The sequence below is a fragment of the Cheilinus undulatus genome, linkage group 8 (assembly GCF_018320785.1).
Source record: "Cheilinus undulatus linkage group 8, ASM1832078v1, whole genome shotgun sequence".
Taxonomy (NCBI): Eukaryota; Metazoa; Chordata; class Actinopteri; order Labriformes; family Labridae; genus Cheilinus; species Cheilinus undulatus.
Window position 1 is genome coordinate 17,818,184 of NC_054872.1, and position 18,830 is coordinate 17,837,013.

An 18,830-nucleotide genomic window follows, 5' to 3' on the forward strand; every position below is an offset into this window, starting at 1 on the left:
GTTTTTTCAAGCAAGGACAGGCACTTAGAGGTTTATTATGCAGTTTCTTTCAAGCATATAGCAAGCCTTATCTGGTCACTTAATAGATTCACATCATAATTATATTTATAACGGGTTGAATTAACAAGATGACCTACAGTTCAAGTTGAGAGGAGAGCTATTGTTTTGATGTTTTCAAATTCAAATGGCCTTGTTTTTGCCTGCTACATCATTAATTGCTTTTGGCTATTGTGTTGATAATTCAAAATTATGACAGTGGCTTGCATCACCTGGTTTTTGTGTGCAGTGTGGCCCCTGCTGTGTTTAATTAGACTGTCTTAATATGTAGCATTGCAGTCCTTGGGCTTCTCTTTGATGCTGCTTAGTGTTTCCCCTACAAGCTATAACCATTAAATCTGCTCAGACCAATCAATTTCCATCCACTGTTTAATATGTCTGAGTTAAACAAACAAACAAACATGAGAAACTAATTTAGCTTTTATGGAGTTGTCAGGGCAACCCTTAGGCAGGGATCAGAGCTGCTGGACTCATTTATTTTGAGAAAGGATGTTCACCAGTAGCAATTACTTTTTGATGTTCTTCATAGGGCCAGCATTATCCAGAGAAAGAAAACACTTGTACTGTATCTTCTCACATCTAATACTGTAACTTCTTTTATCTAATGAACTCTTTCTATTGCTCTCGACCAGTGAAAAGCTCTGGAGAGCTTAAATCCAGAGGGGTAAAATTATTACCAGGAAAGGACAACACTAACAAACTGTCTTTAAGTAAGTCTTTTATTTTTCTTATGCAACTGTTTTTATTGTTTTTTGTTTATATAGGGCTGGCGTTCTGGGTGTTAGTTTCTTTTTTTGCCTCCTTTCTTTTGCTGCATCATTCGGTGAAGGAATTAAGCTACAGTACTAGATTTTGCAGAAGTGCAGTCTCCTTTTCTTTCTGATCACTATTGAACCTGCTGTCCACAACTTCCTGTCCTCGCACAATTGACCTTGACTAGGTCAGGGCTTGTTATGTATATTGCAGCAAAAAATGCTAGATATTATCAGTTTGAGTCGGCCAGAATCCCCACCACCTCATTCTGTGCAATCAAAGCAATACATTAGCCTGACTTATGCCCATAGTCTGTGTGATCTACACACAGCAGTAGTCAAGGTTGAGTGACCGCTCACAGATGATTTGTGTACACTTCAGGCTGAAGTGAATGCATTTTAATTGCTTGCGGAGCTTCGTCATTAACATAAATCTGAAACACAATTCCCTCCAACTCCACACTGTGCTAAACACTTCAGTGATAACAGGTTGTAATCTTTATTACCTTACGTGTGGTAGGTTCTGCATTGCATAGAGACATGAATAATGCAGAGGGCTTTAATCTCTTCCACCAGACAATACTGTATATCATTTAAAAGACAAGAAGAGATGCTTCATATGCCTCGTGGATTCATTGCATATAATTGAACCCATAACTGTGTTATAACCCGCAACAATTAACTTCAAAGCTAATGAACTTCCTGAAGGAATCTGAAGAAGAGAACGAAGGCGCATTAAAAACAGAAGGGTCTTTGTGTGTATGCGGATTGGATGTCTTATTGCAAACATTAAAACAAACTTAAACAATAATTATAACACTACATATTTAATGAATTTTATTTCCAGTGCATGCAGTCTTTGAGTTACAGTTCATAATATGAAGGGGGATGAGCTTCTTTAAAGTCAGAGCACAAACGAAACGCTGAACTGATTTCCTCCTTCAAGCTTCCTTTTTGCATTCCCTCTGCAGTAAAGGATATTCACATTTGATATCTGCAAGGCTTTATCTAACATTTCTGAACTATGAGAGGCTCACAGAGTGATTATTGTAGCTCCTGAAAGTGATAGTTGAGGGTTATTTAATCCTCTTAGTCCCTGTTGGACCCAGATATATTTCCGTCTATGTTGTTTAGCTCAGGTAAGAGAATTGCATTTACCCTTGGCACTCCTTTTGATATCACAAAACACAAGAGTGTTTTCACAGCTGCACTGCCAAATAACTGGCAGTAGAAAGTCTCTGACATTGAGAGATGAGGTCAATTTGTCTAACTATCTTATCGCTGGCATCAAATTTTGTTACCAAACAAAACTACTGAACATCTAAACAGGCAAGTTTTTCTTTTTACTATTCAAGTGCTTTTCACTGCAGTGGGTGTTTGCTGAAAGTGCGAAAGCTTTGACAGTTAAAGTGTCTCTCTCAAAGCACTCTTGGTCCTTCTCTCACTCAGTGAATGAAGGAGGAATCAAACAGGTGTCTAATTACTGCCCTGACCCAGGGGAGCCGGAGAATGGCAAACGGATTGGCTCTGACTTCAGGTGAGTTTATGCTTCAGCAGATGGAGTGATGGAGCTCAGACTAATACACATGAGAGATACGATGAATTGGCTCCACATCCAAATATCACACTTTATTAAGTCAACATCCGGGATTTAGAATATTAACAATTATCAGGTTTGAGACTTTGTTATATTTCAAAAACGTATCAGATGTTTGATCATACAGCAGAGTCATGAGTAGGATTTCTTACTGATATTATGTAGTATAGTCTGTTTTTCCCTTTAACAGTTGAATTCATTCTTCGGTCCCGCAGAAACGAGCATATGACTGTTTATCTGTGTAAACTATTTATCCAGAGATCTACACACTGTTGTTAGATCTTTCACCTTGGAACCTACCGGCTTAATATTTCATGAACAGCATTTATATACAAAGATAATTGAGATGTTTGTCAGTTCATGTGCAGAAAATGCTCACTGCATCAAAGCGCATCCTTGTTATTTATTTTAACCAAGGCATATATGACAAAAATAGCTAAGCAGATATATATTTATTCAACGATAGTGGGCACACTGTAAACCTGTAAAGAATGACGTGAATTAAATGATGAACATAATATTTCACCAGGAGTCATTTTTGGGGAATTGATTGCCTTTTCAGCCACTAATGGTGTTTGTTATCTTTCCAGCATCGGAGCAACAGCTCAATTTACCTGTGATGAAGACCATGTGCTGCAGGGTTCCAAAACGATTACCTGCCAGCGCGTAGCCGAAGTCTTCGCAGCTTGGAGCGACCACAGACCCGTCTGCAAGGGTGAGTGAGGCATCTGAAGAGCTAATAAAACAGTTTGATTAAGGCAGTGCCTCTGGATATGGGCTCTATGCAGATAGAGGAAAGTTCATCTCTGTTAATTATGTATGAAAGCCTCTGCTGCGGCACTCTGCCTTTCCATTTCAAAAAGCTCTGGATGTTTTTCTATGTTTCATAATACCTGAAGCACCTTTTAGAATTTGATTAATGGAAATGCAGCTAATCGACCCTCTCTCTACTTGTGCAAACAATATATTACCTTTCTGTCATATTACAATGCAGGAGTTATTACTCTGCTGTCTTTGCATATTTATTGTGAATTTAACTATTAAACATTCCTCAGAGTGACTCCAAGGTTTTGTCGAGATGATTTACACTCTGTATGTCATATATAAATGTATATTCTTCGAAATGTCCAAGGATATGCTAATTTCTATCTTTAACTTCATGCATAAACATCATCAGCATATTTATGTTTATACTGTTGCAGTGAAAACTTGCGGGTCAAATCTCCAGGGACCCTCTGGGACTTTTACATCTCCTAACTTTCCAATCCAGTATGAGAGCAACTCCCAGTGTGTGTGGATCATCACAGCCAGTGATCCAAACAAGGTAGTACAATATAATATAAGGGCTTTGGAGTGTTCTTGAAACCTATAGAAATTAAACCACTGCTTCTTTTACCATGTAGTGATCCACCAATGGCAGACATTGAGATCATAATTTATCACCAAATACTCCAACTCTGACATACAGTAACAGCTTCTGTTACAGTAAATGTGTAGCTGTTCATATCTGTTTTACAACATGAATAAAGCGGTGTCCGTCATGATAAAATAGACTGTAATTTAAATCTGGAGGCAAGATGATGAAGGTCTAGAGACTGTTATAAAAGAAATATTAGCCATCATTAAATGTAAATCCACCAGGTAACAATAACTTGACCATCTCAGTGCTATACATTAGAAAACTTGCCACCTACAGAGTGTCCAGGCATTCCCTCTTTTCCTGTAATGTATTTATGTATGCATCTATTTTCCAAGGGCTTCCCAAGGTTGGAAAAGGTTACATAGAATTTGCATGTATTTTGGGTTAAATCCATTGTTACTGTCCCTCATTAATGTACAGAGCTGCAGTGTATCACATTTCATTTCTCAGTGGACTACCAATATGACTGGGATGTTGGAATTGAGTGATTTTCTTCATCCATCTGGGGCAACACGAATGGAGAGAAATAATGATTGAATGAGACCAGCTTGTCTCCAAAGTGAAGAGGTCAAAGCTGTTTGCCTAATGGTCATTACTGCTCTCTTACATTAATTCTGGCCCTCTATTGGTATTCCAGTAAGTCATATACACAGGAGTGTCAGCTCACAAGGACTGGCAAGTGCCATGGCTTTGTGCCGCCATGCCTTCTCTTTGGCAAACAAGCCAGAGAGTTGGCACTGAAACTTGGTCCATTAGCGTTATTATGGTAATTATGCTTATGTGTGTGTTATAATGGGACTGTTATACATGGGCATTGTCCTCCTGTTGGCTAGAGAAAAGGGATGCTAAGGATGAGTGAGCAGCCATCATATGTTTGTCATTAACAGATGTGTCACTCTGTCATTACCACATCCTTTTATTTCTCACTAATCCTTGTAGACAAAGTGTAGGCTGAGATAATGTAGCTTTATTGTGTACTGTGTCTGTAGTGGACTCAAATTTACACGTTATTATTAGTGTAAGCTGCCGTTACCAGTTTCATCAGTGAATATGTCATCTTTAGTAAAATTATGTTCACTTGTTGAGGAGATAAAAGATATGGCAAAATGACAGCTGACAAATACACTATATCTCAGGAGTAAATGTGGACAGGCAATTAAACTGTGGGACTACTAAATATGCCTTACCATTATCCATTCTTAGATTTATGCTCCAGAGTGATGTGAAAAGATGATGCTGTCAGCTTCCTTTTTTGCTTTGAGGGATATTTGTTGTGTCCTTTGTTTGTGGGGTTGTGTGGCATAAACAGGCACTGTTTGTCAGAGCCTCAATCTGTAAAAAGTAAAAAAAATCTGATGTGAGTTGACCTTTCTGTTAGCCTTCAATTTTCTGCTAATGTCAGTTTACTTTAGTTTTAAAGAGTATCTAGACCCCCGAGTCTAAGCTGAGGTACATCTAACCTGGAATTTAATAAAATGCCTTTAGAACGTCATGGAAAGGGCTAGGAGTGAGGGGCGATGAGACTCACCCACTCCCTCCTTTCTGCTGTCCCTTATCAGCCACAAAATCATTCAGTTCAATTTGCCTTTCAGATTTTGTCATAAGCCAAAATGTCCTAACAATTCAAGGTAATATTAAGAAATAATGCATTTTATTTATAAAGTGCTTTTCAAAAACTCAAAGACACGGTAAAATAGTTAAAAAGACATTACACACCAAAGAAACAGCCAAATAAAAAACAAGCGAGCAGACAGGCAAACAAGCAAAGTGACATAATAATATCAAAATCACACATTAAAAACCGTTTTAAAAAGGTGAGTCTTAAGCCCCCAGGCTAGGTGCTTGCTAGAAAGATTTACTGCAAGTTACCTGAGTGAGAAACAATGATATATGGTCATTTAGATGACACAAATTTTTATGTTCTCACATGGTTTATTCATAATCTTGATTCACAGTTTTACATTACCCACAATCCTAGAATGTCGTAGCAGCGTTGCTGATTGGTTGGTCCCATCTTTTCCCACAAAACCTCTACGTTATGTCTAGTTGCAGTGCTACTAGTGAATTCAGAAATTCTCAACAAAAGACAGTTTAAATTAGAAAATGAGGATATATGATCATGTTGAAGACACAAGCAAGCACCTTTTTTATTGACCTTGAAAGATATGGTTTATTTGCAATCTGTAAAAAATCTAATTTTGTGCCCTTCTGCTCTTTGTCAACAACGCTGAAGAAGACCTATGTGTCGAAACACGTCCGTTGTGGCCTGTTAGCCTGAATAAACTTTTAAAAGGGACATTTTGAGTGCTGACCTTCCTGTTTCCAGTTTAACCTTTGTGGTCGTGCACCTACCTTTCAGCTTACTGCTGGGAGGGTGCTCCTTTTTTTGCTTTTTTATTTGCAATCTCAGGCAACAGTGTTGCATTACCCACAATTCTTGAGTGTCAGAGGAGTTTTCTTTGATTGGTGTTGCCATGAGTTTAAGTTGCCAGCTACTATGAGTGATGTTCAGCTCTGTTTAGTTACTCTTTAAGGCATATCTCTAAATAACTGTTGAAGTAACAGCTTATACATTACACCTTGAATTCTAAATGCAATAAATATTCTAAATATGACATTGGTTGAATTGTAAGGTTTAAACAGCACTGTTTGATTGAATGTGTTGTCTCCTTACAAAAATCCATAAAGCATTACATTTGGCTTTCATAGTGCATTAATTCGCCCCTTTGAGTAAAGCTGTCTCAACAAACAGCCTCTTCAGAAATGACTAACTGCAGTATGTTTTTCATATGAATGTGATGGCGAATTATTTGGTAATAAAACTTGTGATTTGAATGTTACTGCTCCTCAGAGTTAAAGAGTTTGGCTTCTGTAAATGAATACCATGAATAAGATTGATTCAGGATTAGTCTCCGGGGCAGATAGTCAGTGTGTCAGACTTGAAGGTCTTTTGTATTGATAAAAATCCATAAAACACCACAGACAGGGAAATTGTTCAACATTTCATCATATTAATGTACACAAACATTGGCTGGATAGTAAAAATGCTTCATTAAAATGTTCAGAAATACAAGCTATGGTCATAAATGATGTTTTTTAATTATATTGTAGGTTATCCAGATCAACTTTGAAGAGTTCGACCTGGAAATTGGGTATGATTCACTAACAATCGGAGATGGAGGGGAAGTTGGTGATTCCAAAACAATAATACAAGTGTAAGTACCACATACAATACGTTGTATTTCACATTGATATCATATAAACTCTAAAAAAAAGTTTTAAGAATGGTTAATCTACATTTTTAGATAATGTTCTGGAGCAAAGATATGCAGTGAGCCTTGTATTTAAGAGAAAACATTCAAAGTGTGTTTATTACTGTGAGTCATAGACAGTGTAGAGCAAATATTATAATTGTTTTAGTATTTTTTCAATGAAAAGTGAATGATGAAATGTGTGTGAGAGCCTGTTGTGGCACTGTGGTGAGTTTTCTTGTTTCCCTGTCTCTGCAGGTTGACTGGGAGCTTTGTCCCTGACTTGATTGTCAGCATGTCCCATCAGATGTGGCTTCATCTCCAGTCTGATGAGAGTGTGGGTTCAATTGGCTTCAAGATAAACTATAAAGGTACAAAGACTAAGGCATCCAAACCATAGCTCAGTCTTTGCTCTTGTACTGTCTGTGACAGATCTTTTCAGCAAAGGAATGAGTCAATTTCTCTGACTTTTTGCCCTATCTGTCTATCTGACTCTCACTCCCTCTCTTCTCTATCTTTCGCTAAACAGACTTTCTCAGCCAGGGTCTCAGGTTGTTCACCTGGACCTTTATAGATAATATAAAAGAGGAAAAAGTAGCTAAAGTAACGGGCTTGACTTGACTTCCACTTTTTCCTTTTTTTCTTATTTCCCTCCTTCCCTCTTTCCTTCCCCCATCGACAGAAATCGACAAAGAGAGTTGTGGCGACCCTGGCACACCTCTGTACGGCTACCAGGAGGGTAGTGGATTTTTGAATGGGGATGTTCTGCGGTTTGAGTGCCAGTTTGGATTTGAGCTCATCGGGGAGAGGATGATAACCTGCCAGAACAACAATCAGTGGTCGGCTAATATCCCCATCTGCATATGTGAGTGTGATACATGCTATTTTTCACAACAGAAAATGAAGCAATTACTTATGTGTTTGGAAAGTTCACAATGACACTAAGCTATCAGAGGATTAATTGCTGTGTTGTTAAATGATCATGCACTGAATTGTGGGTAAACAGTAACAGACTCAAGGTGAAGTGAGAAAGAGATAGCACACAGTTGCTTTTTTAATGGGGGGTTAATTTAAGGGAGGAGTTTGAAGGGATAAGTTTGAAGTTTGGGTATGCAATAAAAGAATAAAATTATCACTCATACTATACTGTCCTCTTTCAGCAATCTCCATTACTGCTTACACATATCCATAAGAAAACCTCTTGTTTCTTCTACCTGACTGTGTCCTTTGGGATTGTGTGCAGTATTCCAGGGCAGCTATTTTGCTGTATGACTATTTTTTTTTTTTAACATTTCTCTACTCCATCCCTTCCCTAACAGTTTCATGTTTCTCTAACTACTCAGCACCCATGGGAGCAGTGCTATGTTGTAATTGCTGAGCTAGTTATACAGTGCTGACATCGTTCTATACTTTTCCCTGATCCTGTCATGGAAGAATCTACAGTGTATTCAGTCATATGACCAGTAAAGTTGCTGTACAACAAATTGCCTCACCTGGTATTTTTAAGTTTTTGGATAATTCCTAATATCTTCTATCCTCTGCATCACACAGTCCCCTGCTTCTCCAACTTCACGGCTCCCATGGGTACAGTGTTGTCTCCTGACTACCCTGAGGGCTATGGTAACAACCTCAACTGCGTGTGGCTGATCATCTCTGAGCCTGGCACCAGAATCCACCTGGCCTTCAACGACTTTGACTTGGAGCCTCCGTATGACTTCCTCACCATCAAAGATGGGGACCAATCAGGAGCCATGATACTGGGGCGCTTTTCTGGGGCTGAAGTCCCCTCCCACCTGACGTCCAACAGCAATGTGCTGCAGCTGGAGTTTCAGGCTGATCACTCTATGTCTGGGAGAGGGTTCAACATCACTTACAGCAGTAAGAGACTGACTGATTTATTTTGTTTGGATATATCATGTACTAAAATTTCACAAACAAATATTTGCATAACATGTTCCCTCTTTAAAACTGAAAAACAGCTGAATGTGGAAAAAGATTAGAATAATCTACATTAAAATGCAAACAACATATTAAATGACAAAGCATTTTCTTACCCTCTAGTGCTAAAGTAAAATGAATGCAGAAACTTAAAGTTAAAATGTTCATACATTGTTCCCTCAGGGGAGCCTAAGTGCCTAAGTGCTTACAGTTCCTACCTCTTGTACCTCATTGCCTTAAACAAGGCCACCGTAATTCTTTTTCTCCTGGCGAAGTCACAACAAGCTCCAAAGACAAAGGCTGTTGTCACCCTCAGGTGTACAGAGCGGACCTCTGTTAGGTTTTTTTGTCTTTACTAAGGACAGCTGCATCCATTTTCCTTATCTACCTCTTGCTCAAAGACCACATTTCTCATTCACACAGGAGCGTTTGTCACCAGATTTTGTTCTCTTTCTTCTCATTACAAGCTTTCGGGCGTAATGAGTGCCCCGACCCTGGCATACCGTTGAATGCCAGGCGCTTTGGGGATAATTTCCAGCTGGGAAGCTCAATCTCAGTGGTTTGTGAGGAGGGCTTCATCAAGACGCAGGGGGCAGACACTATCACATGCCATCTGGAGGAAGGCAAGGTGATGTGGAGCGGTCTCATCCCCAAATGCGAAGGTACTGAAATGGATGAGCTAATACTGTTGGGTTGTTATACAGACATGCCAGCTATAGAGCCAGAGTTAAAAACACATAAATAACAGGGGGAATTTTTTCTTAAAAATTGAGTGGGTTATCTGGGACATTGAGTTCACCCAAACTTGGCTGCTTTTATCTCGCTGTATTATTTTCAGGTTTTTGTGCAACCCAAGCCGTATGGTGACTCATCCTATATTTATTTTCTTTCAGTATTTTTCATGGGTATAAAAAGATTATGGGGTGATATTATCTTTAAAAAACAACTTTATACATTTATTTTATTCCCTTTTCTATGCTCTCTATTAATAGTGTTAACTTGCATCTTTATCTTCTCCTCCTCTCCCCCCAAACCTCCAACTCTCGGCTCCAACAGCTCCTTGTGGGGGCCACTACTCAGGGCCGTCTGGTGTCATCCTGTCCCCAGGGTGGCCGGGATACTACAAAGACTCTCTGAGTTGTGAGTGGGTCATTGAGGCTGAGCCGGGAACTTCCATCAAGATCAGCTTTGACAGGTTTGTGTGACAAATGCACTAACTCAGCTGTGGAAACATACACACTGACACGCTAACACAAGACATTTAAGACAAGACATAATTCCCTCTTTTTATGTAGGCCCAACTAGAATCATTTGAGTACTGCTGCTGAGCAAGCACAAGCCTTAGTGTATAGTCATATTCAAAATGTGTTTGATTACATGAACACAGTACATGTGAAAAACACAGGAGCTGTAGCTTCAGCCTGATATTTTGAGTTAGAAATAGAAAGTAAGAGGAGATGGAGCACATTCCTGGGCCTAGTTTCCAGAAATGTTTAAAGCTTTTTTTTTATCTTGCTTACTGGTTTCTGCTCACTTTCTCATAGGACTGCAATGAAAAAAAAAATACAGTCTTGCTCTTGGATGTGCTCGGTGTACCATCGAAAAGTAAAATCATAAAATGTTCATGTTTTCTATCAGTGTTCCTCCATGATAACATACTCTTCTGATAAAAAACAAACAAACATGAATTAATCCACAAGTGTTACCTTAGAGAAAAGGTCTTTTGCACCTACTTTTTTAACTGAATTATATTTTTCCTTTGCTTCATCAGTAGATGGTGTAAATTGGTGAAAATGTGAATTTGGGATTTTCTGTGAACTGAAATTTCTTTTTTGTTCTTTCAGCATTTGACATGAATAGAACTGTGTGCTGGTTTTACTTGTTTGTTTATGTTGTGACCTGAGGGTTTCCGTGGATCCATAACATGTCAGATTCCTTTGAAACCTATTGATCTTATATTGTTGCAATAATTGGAACACTTGCAGTGCAGGTTATCTCTAATTTATCACCCTAGAAGAAGAATGCTTCCTCTGCAGGCCCAACAGGTTGAATTGTATCACATTATATAATCTGTCTCTGATATTCTAACAACTCTGCAATGTCTGTCTTATGCTTCTCTTTCTAAGGTTTCAAACTGAACTCAGTTATGACTTCCTGGAAGTGCATGATGGTCCCAACTTGCTGTCTCCTCTGATTGGCTCATTTAATGGAACCCAAGTCCCTCAGTTTCTGTTCAGCAGCAGCAGCTTTCTTTATCTGCTCTTCACCACTGACAACAGCCGATCAAACAGTGGCTTTAAGATCTTCTATGAAGGTAAGATTGCCACTAAAGTCTGCATGCATAATAAAATACTGCTTTACCTAATTTTTGGTATGTTAACAATTACTCTTGTTTGTTGATTTATTAAATGCATTATTAACTTCAAACCAGAGCTGTGAATTAAGGTAAGAACAAAGAGACAAAAGTTCAAATATGCGGTGGTTGATGGTAATAGAAAACAAAAATTATACCCTCCTTTAAAACTCTAAAGTTGCTGTTACTATGTGTCAAGATCAAATTATGTTGAGTATGCATTTCAGGTGAATTATACTATAAGAGCATAAGTGTTATCATAACAACTTAACTGGATGAGTGTTTAGAAAGAAAACAGAAATTATTCATATGAGTTATAAGGATAAAATTCAAGAGAGATACTTATGAATTCTAAACATTACTTACCTCAGAGGGGAACAAGGTCAACACTGCTATTGAAAGTTTTATGTTTCCACTAATGGGGATTTTTTTAGGAAACGTCATGCGGAGCAGTCTTTTAAAAACCATGCTGTCTGCAAGGCTTTGTTAGAAAGGGTTAGAGAATAGCTCCTGGGTCAAAGAGGCAAACCTCAGTACAAAGCCTGCTCTAAGTCTTTATCAGTACTGCTTTTGCCATCAACCAACCCAAACAAAACTGAATGTAGTTTGCAACTAGTTCTGCAAAAGTGTGTTAATGTCAAATTCAGATGCAACTAATAACTATTTTGATTGTGGACTAGTCACCAACTATTGATATGATTAGTCAACTGTTGGAATAGATTTTGCAGACTTACATATTGGCTCTTATTGAGGTTGTACACATGAAAAATCTGAATTCAAGCAATTTTTGTTGTCTTGGCTTTAAACATAACCAGTGGTAATGTAGACTGGCAGTTTAGCAAGATGATTGTTGCGTTTAAGCTGTGTGTGCAACGATAAACTTGCCAACTTTTCAACACTAAGGCCAGGCTCCTGTGTCTGCTCATTGCTAGCTGCTAACAGGTTAAAATAACACAGTCAGCTTCAAAGTTTGCTCTCATGCTGCTGCAGACAGAAACGTCTCCCCCTGTCCTCTCTGGCTATGGTCAGGACTCTGCAGCAGGGAGTTTAACACTTTATTTGCAGTGTCAAGGGTCTGAAGGCCTTTGTACACTGAGTCTGTTTATTCATCCGCATTTTTGAATGTTAAAAAAAAAAAAATAGAGTTCACATTACTCTAATCATGTATGCAAACTGATGCCAAAACTTTAGTCCTTCATTACTTGCTTTGGAACAAGTTCAATTTTATGTGAATTTTCACATCAGTCCAAGTCATTTAGATGAGTGATTGATGATTCAAAAGAGGGCCTACTGCTTCCTTCTCTCCCTCTTGATCAGCCCCCCTCCCTTTCTCTCTCCCTCTCTTGCAATGAAACCTCACTTTTGGTGTGGTTTGCCCGTGGATTATGTGGATATCAACCATGGCCAAATTACAGATAAGGGCATAAGTTTATTCCCACAGCTGCCTAACAGAGACTGAATCAAAAAGTTGCTGTCCTTTTTTTTTTAACTTGGCACAGCTGTGCATACCAGCTGGGGCCATATGAAGATCTCTGTCAGGATGGATGGATCCAGAGAGATTTTTGAGGAGTGACAAAGTCACAGTCGCATCCTCACTGCATTTCAAATATGAAACAATTTGCCACATACCACGGATTTTCTCAGTGATTCAAATAAAACACAATGGACTCAGTGTGCAAGGTTTAAGTGGGTGATTTTTTTTTTCATTGGGGATCTGAAAAAAAAAGCATCTGAAAGTAACAGACTCTGTGTGAAAAGACCCTTGGACTTAGAGTATAGGGTGAGACAGTGTTGCATCGCCTGCTGCCATTATGTTTTGTTTCGTTTCTGTGTTGCAGTACGGTCGCTGATTTGCATACAACTCCCAACAAAGACAGAAAGGATGTGAGATGGCTTACTCATGACTCATCTTAACTCAGGAAAATAATGCAGTGTATAAATACAGCATAGAAACCATGCACAGCCAAACCAATTAATCAACATCAATAAAATCTATTGGCAACAAATTTTGTCACTGACATTCGTTGTCAATGTTGATGAATCTTCTTATACTTAATGCTGAGAACAGCTCTTTATTCCAGTCCCGGGTTCAGAAGTAGTCCTACAAATGTACCAGCTTTTAGAGAAAGGTTGCCTCCAAATGCAAAGAATATTTGGGCATTGGAGGGAATTACTTTCTCCTAGAGGCACATAATTAAATACTCAGAGTAACTACCATCTGGATAAATTTATCTGCTTGTAGGGGAGGTCAGTTATAAAGATTGTATTTTCTTTCCATGTCGTTATTCATGAAGTAATAGTCTTTGAAAAATCTAATAGAATAATACTTTGGACATATTGTGATCTATTTTCACCATTGTTTGCACTAGCACCATTACCCTTGTCACTCAGATGTGATTCATAAGACAGAGTTTGTTATTATGTCTGTATTATTGACTGAAAGCAGACCACAAGTGCCTTTGTCTTATTATGTTTTCTCTCTCAAGTGCATTTCTCTTTAGTTGATGAGGCTATCGAAAAGCAATAACAGTAAGCTCATATTAGCTTCTTCCATTGCAATTTAGGGCACATCTTATTGCTGAAATGCTTCAGGGAAACCCAGCCTAGTTCATTTGTAAAATTGGTCTTACAAAGTGGGACTGTTGTGAATTATGCTGTGAATAAACAGAGGCACAGAAACACTGCTCCGTTTCCTTTGTATTTAATTGATAAATTAGATCTATTCCGAAAGTAGATGTATGAATGTCCACATATTGCCTGAATATCTTCTGTAATTTTACCCTTTATGTTTTCTTTTTCTACTTGACTGGTTTCCCCAGCCTTGATCAATGTGTGCTTTATTTCTCTTGTATGTTTAGAAAATCTGTTTTCTTACGAGAAATATCAAGTACTACTTAAGTAGAACAAGAAAGCCTGTCTACAGAGGCATACCTGTACAAAGTAACAGGCTTCAATCACACATGAAAATCAGTCGTCCTGGGATTTTTTTTATGGATTATTAATGTTTATGACATTGACCTTTACATGACTAACAAGATAGTATTAATGCATTACACTGAAAACTGTTATTTCTATTGATGATTCTAAACCCTATGGCCTACAGTAACGTTTGTTGGCCATAAAGGGCAACACTTCTTCTACACTTCTTCTAACAAATTTATTACAATGGATCTCTTCAAGCTGCACTTGCTGTGAGTGATGTGTCTCAATGCTGTCTGACTCTTCAGTGGGTGCGGTTTTACATAATTTTCCAATTGTGTGCATTACCTTTGAGGCAGTTCATGCTGTGCTCACAGTCACTGATGCCTGTAAACCTAAAATGATCATATACTTTTGCTAACATATAAATAACATTTGGCCCAGTTAAACACCTGAAACTACTGCAGCCCCTGAAGTTGAAACAAGACGAAGGCACTGCCTGAAAGACGATAAGAGATAATAGCTAGTTTCACATTACTGTTTTGCTTAGTATTAGCAGCGTTTGTAGTATCAGCTCTAGTGTGTTTAAATGTCTGTTTTCAATCATATCCTACTGGCTGCTTATGCAGATGCTCTGAAAACATGAATAAATTGACAGACAGGCCACAGCCATTTCCTCTGCTCACATGTTTTTATACATAAAGCAAGAGCTGAAAATATGCGTTCTGATAATGCTAGCTTAGAAAACCCTACCTACTGATGACCTGATAACTGCTTACACCACTGTTGTCAGTCAGCGTCTAAAGTATTTTTAGTGCATCAAAAGCAGCCCCACTTGGAGGGTATCCAGAAAGCAGTCCTTGAAATCACAGGGAAAACAGGGTTATCTCTTTGCAGCTGGCAGCCCTGAAGATTAAAAAGGAGCTGGCACTACTGAGCAACCAGCTCGTTCCAGGAGCAAAGCCGCTGGACAAAAATATGATCATGAACCTCAGGATCGTGTGTAGAACAGGAGCAAGTATATTTTGCTCAGTTTAACTAAGGTCATTACCTAGTTCTCTCTCCTTATGAAAGTGCTGGCTTGTACTGGCTCACTGCTAAGAACATTTCACCTTCTACCATCTGACCTTCCCGTCCTTAAATATAACTTTGAAAAACTGCAAAGATGAAACGCTTGACACAACACCATCAAGGTTATTCTGAGGGAGGCTGTCAAAACATCATATCAGTAATTTTTTCTCACAAAATGTCTGTAGTGTTATGTTTAGAAACAGCCTTTGCTCCTGTCTGACATGTTAGTCTTTCTGTGCAGCACTTCTGGTTCATTGAGGAAACATTTTCACAATGAAAAGTTCAAATAGGTTTCAAATATACTCCCTTAGTTTGAAAGACTTGCTTTCACTGTAATTTTGTGTGTCCCTCGAAATACATTTTTCATGCTGATTGTAAAAACATTGAAGGATTTGTCAGCACATGTTTGTACAAAAAAATGTTTCTTGGTGTAAAAACATGATTTGCACTTCATGTTTCATGAGTGCTTTCTGACAGTACTTTACCTCTAGAACTCAAAAAGTATATTTGATTAGCATAAGAACAAGCAAACTGGCTTTGAAAAAAAAAGAAAGAAAAACTGTGAGAGAAGCTAAGCCAGAAGACAAAGCTATCAGTTAACCAGACAATCTTCATTCCAACCCATGGTCATGAATTCTGGGTAATGGTAGAAAGAAAGAAAGAGGGGGTTGGGGAGCTGGGCTCAGCAGTAGAGATAGGGTGTGGAGCTCGCCTCAGATATCTGGTGGAATCTTGGAGTTTACCTGCTTCTCCTTCACATTGAAAGGAGCCAGTTGGATCGGATGTCTGATCAGGATGCCTCCTGGTCACCTCCTTGTGGAGGTCTTCCAGGCATACCAAACTGGTTAGGGCCCAAGAACTTACTGGAGGGATTTTATATCCCACTTGGCCCAGGAACACCTCAGAATCCTCCAGGAGGAGCTGGAAAATGTCGCTGGGGAGAGGATTGTTTGGGCTGACTTACTAAACTTGCTGCCACCACGTCCCAGCCCCGGAACACCATTATGAAACGGATTGATGGATGGATGTGTGAGACAATGAGAGAACATGCAATAAAATGTTACATATCTTAGACTTAATACATAGTCATGCCACATCACAGTAAAGATTTATGGTTTTGTTATTACTATTATCAGAAACTAATTTTGGTTTGGTTGGTTTGATTTGCAAAAATAGCTGTCTCGGATTCGACTTAATCACTTCTCTGGTACAAGAGCAAAATGGCAAAGCAGAGGGTGGACTTGCAACTTAAAAAGACCTCCACATTTGGAGGATGAATGTGACAGGAGGTTGTGACATATGTCAAGTATGAACCTGAGCTCACTTGCAGGCTTTTTATAATTCTATGAAAAACTGTTGTACATATAGAATAAATCAGAAGTAAAGGAATGTGTGCATCGAAACATAACCACACAATAACTGTTTTCTATGATCTCTTTCTAGTGGTCACGCTGGACACGTACTCCTGTATGGATCCTGGTATACCAGTAAATGGTGCCCGATTGAGCCATGACCTGTCAATCGGCTCCACAGTGTCCTTTCAATGTGAGCAGGGTTACAGGCTAAGCCACGAGGAGCCTCTGGTCTGTGAGAAAAACCACTTCTGGAGTCACCCACTGCCAACCTGTGATGGTGAGTACAAGCAAGTTTTTTGTTTACGGTCCATTCCATTAAAGGGATCTATCACACCCACAGATGTGTCTGAGAAATATTGTCCATAAGCCATAATAGCTGTTTTATATTAACTTATTTATCCCTGAATCCATTTTGAAGACACTTTTTGCCATAATGGGATCTTTTTAAATGGAAAAGCAAAATAATACAAAGACTAACATTTTATCCTCCAGGTATTTTAACGCAAATTGCAAGTATCTTTAAACAACGTATGAGCAGTGACCTGGTTTTGGCTTTAAGTTACCAGTTTAAATTTATAAAGCTACAAAACTACTCATTTGGGTATTATTGTTTTGAGCAGATAGCCTATTGCTTAAAGTTCCAGAAGAATATACAGTGGTTAACAAATTTATTAGACCACCTGTCATATTTGTCTCAAAGACCATCCAGCATCATGAAGTGCTTTACTGCGGACTCTTTCATTTTCAGTGAGCTCTCCATGTTTTACCATTTTGAACAGGAATGAGGGATTTCAAACTGAATTCACCCAAATTTGAGCTGGCTCACTGGGCTTCTCTGAGAAGTCAGAAATGAATCAAGCATAACATTCAACCACTAAAACTAACTTTTCTGTTCAGGAATGCAAGTAAATAACCGTAATTTGACATATTAATCAAGAAATATTAATGTGCTTTACTATTTTTTTAGTTTTTTTGTAAGTCAGTAAATTTGAAAATTCATGGATAACAATAATAATGATATTTTAGCAATAAAAATATAGTTGCGCTTAAAGAGGTGCTACATTTTGGTGTATTAACCATTGCAGAAACATAAAAAAACTAGAATTGCCGTCTGAGGCGACAGACCCTCGCCTAAGCAGCGCCACCGAGGAACGTACGCTCCTATTGATAACTCTGGTGTTCAAAATTTCGAATTTCTGAGAAAAACCGAATGGGTGCGCGGATCATCACCAAAATCTAATCAATTCTTCCCTGTCACTATCCCAGTATTCCCTGAAAGTTCGGTGAAGATCTGACTTTCCGTTCTCGAGTTGTCTTGTACACATACAAAGAAAGATAGAAAGAAAGAAAGAAAAAGAAAGAAAGATAGATAGATACGGAACCCTTTACATAACCCCCTGCTGATTTCATTGGTGTGGATAATGATTTTGGTAATTACCAATGCTGTTAATTCAGGGCAGCTGTGGCATAAACCTTACTTTGGTTAGGGTTAGGGTGGTCTAAAAAAATTGTTAAGCACTGTATATCTTTTGATTGAATTTAAATTTGTATGTGTAGCCAAAACAAGAACAAAAAAAATCAATTGCCTTGTTGACAAAGGTGAAAACAACCCAAGTATATGTGACTGAGTAGACTGCAGTGGGTCTGACAAGTCAAGCACTTGTCAGACTGCTTTTCATTCTACAAAAAGACCTTTTCCTTGCAAAGGAATAACTTGGGGTGTTACGAATCACGAAAACCGAAAACAGATTATACTTGGCGTTAAGTATGAAGTTTAGCAGGATCCTGATAGTTTTTGTACCTCACATAATCTCTGAGCTGCACACTTTGGCTCTTTGTGCAGTTCAGAAGCACACTTAAGGACAGCGGTGGCAGTTATTATTGCAGGGTAAAAACCATAAATAATGTGTTTTAGTCATGGATCACTCAGCCCAAAGATTAAAATGAGAAAAAAACACATGCAGTGGTCAGCAGAGAGCTCTGTACTGTGCATATAATACCATGCCATGTTTTACTTTCTAGCCCAGTGGTTGATACATCATGTTGTATCGTGGAAAATTCTTGCCTAGGTGTGTGCCGAACTGGTGCCAGCAGCCTTGGCTCTGTGCCTATGAAGC

At 38.6% G+C, this 18,830-nt stretch overlaps 1 protein-coding gene across 1 annotated transcript in view; it reads left to right on the plus strand.

Moving 5' to 3' along the window:
• The window catches only part of LOC121513684 (CUB and sushi domain-containing protein 3-like), a 309,293-nt gene that overhangs the window by 112,520 nt on the left and 177,943 nt on the right, over positions 1-18,830 (plus strand). The window contains exons 7-18 of the mRNA XM_041793592.1: positions 690-767; positions 2,259-2,346; positions 2,997-3,121; positions 3,609-3,730; positions 6,938-7,041; positions 7,336-7,448; positions 7,760-7,942; positions 8,629-8,955; positions 9,483-9,677; positions 10,072-10,210; positions 11,142-11,329; positions 16,802-16,990. Of these exons, the coding sequence (XP_041649526.1) occupies positions 690-767; positions 2,259-2,346; positions 2,997-3,121; positions 3,609-3,730; positions 6,938-7,041; positions 7,336-7,448; positions 7,760-7,942; positions 8,629-8,955; positions 9,483-9,677; positions 10,072-10,210; positions 11,142-11,329; positions 16,802-16,990 (1,851 nt within the window). The remainder of the gene's footprint in view (positions 1-689; positions 768-2,258; positions 2,347-2,996; positions 3,122-3,608; positions 3,731-6,937; positions 7,042-7,335; positions 7,449-7,759; positions 7,943-8,628; positions 8,956-9,482; positions 9,678-10,071; positions 10,211-11,141; positions 11,330-16,801; positions 16,991-18,830) is intronic.